We start from the raw sequence: 8,182 nt of genomic DNA on the forward strand, positions 1-8,182 counted from the left end.
GGAGAGGAGGGAAGTGGAGCACTCAGCCTTTCTCCTCCCTTCCCCTCTGCTGGGCATTCCATTTCCTGTGCAGCCCCTGGCTTGCCCTCCTCCACTCCAGCACCATGTGGTGTCAGAGGCTGCAGGAACCCATAATAAGTCAGGATAAGGAGGGCCCACGCCCTGGATTTCTCTGTACCCCCTGAGCCAGGCTGTGGGGTTCCCAGTTAGCGGAGGGATGGCTGGTTACCTGCCATGCACACATCGGGTAGCTGCTAAGGCTCACCTGCTTCTCCTGTGTCCAGGGTTCAACTCTGCCACCAACGTCGTGGTGTTGGCTGGCACCAACCGCCCTGACATCCTGGACCCGGCCCTCATGCGGCCTGGCCGGTTTCATCGCCAGATTTACACTGGTGAGTACCCCTTTCTCAGGGCCGGGCCTTTATCCCCTTGGCCTAGGTGATTTGCAGTGTATTTGGAGGGATTTTGATAGTAATTCCGAGGCAGTTCATGTAACATTTTGAAAATGTGTGAGAGCCCCAGGTTGCTGCCGTCCGTCCTGCCCCTGGCAATCCACTTTTTGGCAAGAATATATGTGGTTGGGCCTGCAGGGATGTTGCTGCAACACAGAGAGGTGGGAGGGATGTAACAGATAGTTATTCTCCAGCTTTTTTTTTTTTTTTCCCACTACTATAAAAATTTGATAGTCGGCTCAGCATGGTGGCTCACACCTGTAATCCCAGCTCTTTTGGAGGCCGAGGCAGGCAGATCACTATGTCAGGAGTTTGAGACAAGCCTGGCCCATATGGTGAAACCTTGTCTCTACTAAAAATACAAAATTAGCCGGGCGTGGTGGCGTACGCCTGTAATCCCAGCTAGTCGGAAGGCTGAGGTAGGAGAATCGCTTGAACCTGGGAGGCAGAGGTTGCGGTGAGCCGAGATTGCACCACTGCACTCCAGCCTGGGCAACAAGAGCAAAACTCTGTCTCAAAACCAATAAATTATGAAAAAGTAAAAATTGATAATTTAGAAGACAGCAATTTATCCCTTACTCTTCACCCTGACGGTCAGCCATCGTCGCCTTCCCCTTACCCTCTTGTGTTTGTTAGGAAGCATTAATCCCGGGTGGCCCTCGGCTGAGGGGTTTAGTAGCTGTGGAGGCAGATGTGTGTGTGGCCTGGCTGGTTTCTGCCATTGCTTCCAGCTGTGTCTGGAGGATGACAGCAGAGACCTCCACAGGGACCCCAGCTGTCCTTGCAGTTCTGTGGTATGGTTGTGGGTGACTGTTCTGAAGACCCAGAAAGCACAAGAGCCCATGCTTCTTTCTCTGTTTTTCATTAGGTCCCCCTGACATCAAAGGCAGGTCCTCCATCTTTAAGGTCCACCTGCGCCCACTGAAGCTGGACGAGAGCCTCAATAAGGACGCCCTGGCGAGGAAGCTGGCAGCGCTCACCCCAGGCTTCCCTGGTGAGTGCTGCGGGCTGTGCTGTTCCCCGTGGTGGGAGCCATGTGCGCTCTGCTCCTTGTCATGGGGGGTGGTGACTGGCCGTTCTCATTCAGTTCTGGCAGTGCTCACCCTTGTCTGCAGGACTTTTCGCCTGTTGAGAGTGTTCAGAGGCCTCAGAGATCAGTTTCTTAGCCCCAAAACTAATTTGTACCCACTTGAATTTCTGTCTTAATTAAAGTCAGACTTAGTGAGTCTTACTGCAGAGCTGACAGTAATGTCCCGGGGGGAGAATCTGGCAACCTGATGCTTCCCGCAGCATTTCTGCCTGGGGCTTGCCCTCCCTGCTGAGGAAGCTCGTTTGCTTTTCTCTCTTCTTTTCAATGAAATCCTGGTCTATGCTAGGAAACCTACTTCCCTGCCTAGGCAGGATCACCCTCAGGAATGAGTGGGGACTTTTCCAGGGGGATTCCTGTTCTCCTCACCCATGCTCCGCAGCTCTTTGCTGCATCAGTACCTCATGGTTATGTGGCCATTGGCCACAGCTTCTGACCTATGCCCACCTGCTCCTGCCACCCCTGGAACATTCTGCTGTGGCATCTTATCACCTCCAGCTGCCTTGGCGCCCCCAGTGGTACCCGTACCCTGGCTCCCCACAGTGTCCTGCCTAGTGTCAGGTCACGTGTATTCACACAGGATTGTACGTTTGCCTGCTGCAGGATGGTGAGTGAGGTCTTGCCTGGCAGGTATCTGAAAGGTGTCATCTGTCTTAGACACAAAATGTGCTTCCTCCCTTTTGTTCTCTCCTCTGGCTGACTTCAGATGTCTGTTTACATACCAAAGTTAAAAAGCTGGAATGTTACCAAGACTGCTTTCTTCTGCCCATAGAGGGGGATGACTCAGCAGGGATGACTCAGCACTACCCCTCAACAGAGATGACTTTGATGACTCTGCCCCTCAGCAGGGCTTACTAAGCACTACCCCTTAACAGGGATGACTCTGCACTGCCCCTCAACAGGGATGACTCAGCAGAGATGACAGCACTGTCCCTCAGCAGGGATGACACAGCAAGGATGACTCAGCACTGCCCCTCAGCAAGGATGACGCAGCACTGCCGCTCAACAGGGATGACTCAGGGATGGCTCAGTACTGCCCCTCAGCAGGGATGACTCAGCACTGCCCCTCAGCAGGGATGACTCAGCACTGCCCCTCAACAGGGATGACTCAGCAGGGATGACTCAGCACCGCCCCTCAACAGGCATGACTCTGCAGAGATGACTTAGCACTGCCCCTCAGCAGGGATGGCTCAGCAGGGATGACTCAGCACTGCCCCTCAGCAAGGATGACGCAGCACTGCCGCTCAACAGGGATGACTCAGCAGGGATGACTCAGTACTGCCCCTCAGCAGGGATGACTCAGCACTGCCCCTCAGCAGGGATGACTCAGCACAGCCCCTCAACAGGGATGACTCAGCAGGGATGACTCAGTACTGCCCCTCAACAGGGATGACTCCGCACTGCCCCTCAACAGGGATGACTCAGCAGGGATGACTCAGCACCACCCCTCAACAGGCATGACTCTTCAGAGATGACTTAGCACTGCCCCTCAGCAAGGATGACTCAGCAGGGATGACTCAGCACTGCCCCTCAACAGGGATGACTCAGCAGACTCAGCAGGGATGACTCAGCACTGTCCCTCAGCAGGCATGACTCAGCAGGGATGACTCAGCACTGCCCCTCAGCAAGGATGACTCAGCAGGGATGATTCAGCAGAGATAACTCGGGGATGACTCTGACTGCCCCTCAGCAGGGATGAGTCTGTTTTGCTCTGATGGAAGCATCTGTAGTGTCCATCAGCAGGTGAACGGCCAAAGTGGTATATACTGTAGTCAAATTCAGCTATAAAAAGGAATAAAGTATCGATGCATGCCACAACATGGGTGAACCTAGAAAATACTGTTCTAAATGCAAGAAGCCAGGCACAAAAGGCCACATAGTATATGTTCCCATTTATGTGAAATGTGCAGAATAATAATAAAAATGTATAGAACAGCAAATCTGTAGGGACAGACATGAGGTGAGTGGTTGCCAGAAGTGGAAATGGGAGTTAACTATAAATAGCACAGGGTACCTTACAGAGATGATGGAAATGTCCTAAAGCTAGATTATGGCATCAGTTGCACTACGTGATCAGTTTATTAAAAATCGTTGATGTGTGTGTGTAGAATGGGTGGATTTTATGGTTTATAAATTATACCTTAATAAAGGTTAACAAAAAATGTGGCTAAATAGTGGTGACTGATGGACACCTCCCATTACCTTTAAGTTCCCTACTGAAGTTCAGCCTTGGCCTCTCTGCTGGAGATTTTCGTTAACAACTGATCTGGGTCAAGCTCCAGCGGCCAGGAGCAGCACTGACTGTTGGCTATTTCTTCCTTCCTGGGTCTGGTGCTGATATTTCGAATGTTTGCAATGAAGCAGCCCTGATTGCTGCCCGGCATCTGAGTTCTTCTGTTCACGAGAAACACTTTCAGCAGGCCATTGAGAGGGTCATCGGAGGTGAGCCTGGGAGCCCTTAGGGAGGGAGGGGTGTTTGCAGCTCTGGGCCTGGCAGGCTCACCCCCTGGCCCCAGTTTCAATTCTGCATGCAGGCCGGGCGCAGTGGCTCACGCCTGTAATCCTGGCACTTTGGGAGGCCGAGGCGGGTGGATCACTTGAGGTCAGGAGTTTGAGACCAGCCTGGCCACCATGGCGAAACCCTATCTTGATTTTTAAATACAAAAATTAGCCGGGCATGGTGGCACACACCTGTAGTCCCAGCTACTCAGGAGGCTGAGGCAGGAGAACCTCATGGACCTGGGAGGCAGAGGTTGCAGTGAGCCAGGATCGTGCCACTGCACTCCAATCTGGGCGACAGAGCAAGACTCCGTCTCAAAAAAAAAAAAAAAAAAATCAATTCTGCATGCAGGAACCAATTTTCTAAACCAACATATGGTACTTGGGATCTTCCAATAGCTTTCATGCCCCTTCTGGGAGCAACAGTTAGAAATTGAAAGAGATGGGCCTTCCAGGCCGTCAGAGGCCCAAGGAGGCATATTAGAACCAGGTTTGAATGCCTCCTGTGGAGGGCAAAGGAGCCTTCTTCCCCGAAGGGAATGGATGAGATTTCCTGGGAAAAGCCTCCTGGAAGCTGTAGGGACCTTCCTGGGCCTCCTCAGGACAGTACTGTTGTGAAAGGAGTGAACAAAGTGAATTTCCTTTTTTCCCTTTTTTTTTTGAGACGGAGTTTCGCTCTTGTTGCCCAGGCTGGAGTACAGTGGCGTGATCTCGGCTCAGTGCAACCTCTGCCTCCTGGGTTCAAGCGATTCTCCTGCCTCATCCTCCTGAGTAGCTGGGATTACGGTCACGTAGCACCACACCTGGCTAATTTTTGTATTGTTAGTAGAGATGGGGTTTCACCATTTTGGTCAGGCTGGTCTTGAACTCCTGACCTCAGGTGATCTGCCCACTTCGGCCTCCCAAAGTGTTGGGATTACAGGTGCGGGCCACTGTGCCCAGCCTTACAGTGCATTTGCTTCAGCTTGGTGGGGAGCGGTATCCATCTCTGTCTTCAGCTCAGCAGACTGTAGAGTGGGCTGGATCACACAGCCTCCTGCAGCTTAGGGAACTGGAGTCAGCTGTGAGGAAGGGTCTCCTGGGGCTGCCAGACCAGGCAATGCCAACACAGTCTTGCTTGGCCTGGCTCTCCCTGGTGCTGTTCTGAGAGTGGAGAATAGGGAGGTGGCCAGTAGCCATCCTTCATGGTCCACCCCAAGCTGTGAGAGCTGACGTTGGTCAGGTGGAAGAGCATTCTAGCTGCTGCTGCTTTATTTAACCATTTATCGAAGTATAATGTATACATAAAGTACTTATGATATCGAGTATCCCAAAGCAAACACCAAAGGTGCTTTTTTTTTTTTTTTTTTTTTTTTTGCCTGAAATGAAGTGATGGAGTCCCGCTCTGTCTCCCAGGCTGGAGTGCAGTGGTGCAGTCTTGGCTCACTGCAAGCTCCGCCTCCTGGGTTCAAGTGATTCTCTTGCCTCAGCCTCCCAAGTAGCTGGGACTACAGGTGTGCACCACCACGTCCAGCTAGTTTTTTGTATTTTTAGTAGAGTTGGGGTTTCACCATGTTAGCCAGGATGGTTTCGAACTCCTGACCTCGTGATCTGCCTGCTTTGGCCTCCCAAAGTGTTGGGATTGCAGGTGTGAGCCACCACTCCCAGCCCAAAGCTACTTATTTTTATTTAACTTGAAAAAAATTTTAAAAATTTTACAGAGGTGGGGTCTTGCTATGTAGCCCAGGCTGGTCTCAATCTCCTGAGTTCAAGTGATTCTCCTACCTTGGCCTCCAAAGTTCTAGGATTCCAGGTGTGGTCGCTGTGTCCTGCCACCAAAGCCTCCTGAGGGCTGTCCTGGTGTGATTAGAGGGCTCTGAGCAGGGCCAGCTGTGCCATCTGTGCTTTTCCTTTGTCCTGTTACCTGCCCTTGCACTGGGCCGTTAGGGCACTGAGATCATCCCTCTCCATCCTGTCATGCTGTGCTGTCATCTTTAGTCTGTCATGCTGTGCTGTCATCTTTAGTCAAGCCAGAGGATATGGTGCTTCGCTGTGTTTCACACACAGCTGTTCCCATTGGGTTCAAATGGGCCTGTTTAGTTAAGGCTTTGTGTGAGGTATGTGGGAAGTGGGTTTCACTTTCAAGAAGGCAGCATGGAGCTGGGGCTTGGCCTCTGCTGTCTGGTATAAACGAGCCTGGGGATCAGGTGTAGCTGCAGACACGGCTGGGCGCAGAGGGAGTGGCCTCATTTCCCAGCCACCTACTCCTGCCTTGCCTCACTCGCCGGGGAATGTGATGTGTAGGTCTTGAGAAGAAGGCCCAGGTCCTGCAGCCCGGTGAAAAGACAACTGTGGCCTACCACAAGGCCGGACACGTGGTGGTGGGCTGGCTCCTGGAGCACGTGGACCCCCTGCTGAAGGTTGGTCCTCCCACCCTGAGTGAGTCCACCTGGCAGGCTTGGGCCTGGTATCTCTGGGCCAGCCTGTGGTCATGTGGGCACGGTACATTCAAGGATTGGCCCTTTAGCTTTTTAAGGAATAAACTGCTCTAGAATTTGTCAAAAGATCCCTTCGGGGTGGGAAAGCAGGGCAGTGGGTTCCAAATGGGGCCTTGGCCATGCGACTCCAGGGAGCAGCCTCAGTGTTAAACCCGCCTCACTCCTGAGCTCTGGATTCGACCGTTGGCCTCTCCAGAGACTCTGCAGGGTGGGCAGAGCGTAGGTGGTTTCCACGTGAAGCTCCCAAAGGCGGGTGCACTTCTTGGGGCATCCCCATGGTGTATGGGGGGCCTGGGTCAGGCTGTCTTCTCTCCTGTTCCAGTAGAAGGACCTGTGGTCAGAGCTAGGGTCAGGTGGCCTGGCCGCTCCAGGGTGGCTCCTGGAGGAAGTGGGGACAGTGTTTGGGGTGATGAGGGCATGTGTCCTGTCCTCAGGTGTCCATCATACCCCAGGGCAAGGGGCTCGGCTACGCACAGTACCTGCCCCGGGAGCAGCAGCTCTACACCCAGGAGCAGCTCTTCGACCGCACGTGCATGATGCTCGGGGGCCGGGTGGCCGAGCAGCTGTGCTCCGGGTAGATCACTGTGGGGGCTCAGGACGACCTGAGGAAGGTCACCCAGAGCGCCTACGCCCAGGTAAGGGTGGGCATCCCCCGGCACGGGCCGCAGGAGGCTCTGTTGGGCGCAGGCTCATCCTGGGTTCCGCACTGGCAGGTTGCGCAGTTTGGGGTGAGTGAGAAGCTGGGCCAGGTGTCCTTCGACTTTTCCCGACACGGCAAGGCCCTGGTGGAGAAGCCGTACGGCGAGGTGAGCGCCCAGCTCCTTGATGACGAGGTCCGGCACCTCGTCAGTGCCACCTGCAGGCGCACCCTGGACCTGCTGACACAGTGCCGGGAGCATGTGGAGAAGGTGAGTGTGGCCTCTGCCCAGACAGGTCGTGGGTCCCATGTTGAGTCACGGTCATGCCACACCCGAAGGCCACACCCATCCTTCAGCTTGCTTAGGTTTGGGCTGTGATCATGTCCTCAGAGCCGTCTGACAGGTGGGCCGTTGTTTCCAGGTGGGCCAGCGGCTCCTGGAGAAGGCAGACATGGTGGAGCTGCTGGGCGCCCGGCCCTTCGCGGAGAAGTCTACCTATGAGGAGTTTGTAGAGGGCGCGGGCAGCCTGGAGGAGGACACATCCCTTCCCGAGGGGCTGAAGGGTTGGAACCGTGGACAGGAGGAGGAAGGTGTGGAGAGCAGCCTGTGCAGGGGCTCTGCGTAGCCTGTGGCGGTCGCCTGCACCTGCTGCTGGGTGGAGTTGGGGTGACTGCCACTTACCTGGGGCCTTGGCAAAGCAGCTGCGGAATCTCACCCAAAACAAATTAAAACGTGACAACTGTGAATGGGCGTTTTAGAGGAGGGTGCTCTGAGCCCACATGCAGGGAGTAGGAGTGGGAGTGGGCAGAGGGGGTACCCTGAGTCCCTGGGCCCTCCCGCTGGAGGACAGTTGGGTCCAGGGTTAGACGGGAGAGGCCCCAGGGCTCTGGCCCCTGTGGTGCTGAGGAAGGCACGACTGTAGCTTCAAGAGGGGCTTGCGTGGGGCACCTTGGAGACACCAGGCCTTCCTGGGGCCTCCGTGGAGGAGCATTGATATGGTCATAAAGACACTCGGAGGAGCCTGGGCCC

General features: G+C 54.3%; 1 protein-coding gene across 1 annotated transcript; it reads left to right on the top strand.

The window, feature by feature from the left end:
* Nucleotides 1-217: 217 nt before the first annotated feature.
* Nucleotides 218-7,899, top strand: LOC100985126 (AFG3-like protein 1). Its single transcript, XM_034941148.3, is given in 8 exon segments — nt 218-392; nt 1,321-1,446; nt 3,901-3,981; nt 6,322-6,437; nt 6,950-7,150; nt 7,229-7,423; nt 7,575-7,767; nt 7,770-7,899. Coding segments are annotated over 8 exon segments (1,200 nt in total). The 3' UTR covers nt 7,883-7,899.
* The last annotated feature ends 283 nt before the right edge of the window (nt 7,900-8,182 follow it).

The sequence above is a fragment of the Pan paniscus genome, chromosome 18, assembly GCF_029289425.2.
Source record: "Pan paniscus chromosome 18, NHGRI_mPanPan1-v2.0_pri, whole genome shotgun sequence".
Classification (NCBI taxonomy): Eukaryota; Metazoa; Chordata; class Mammalia; order Primates; family Hominidae; genus Pan; species Pan paniscus.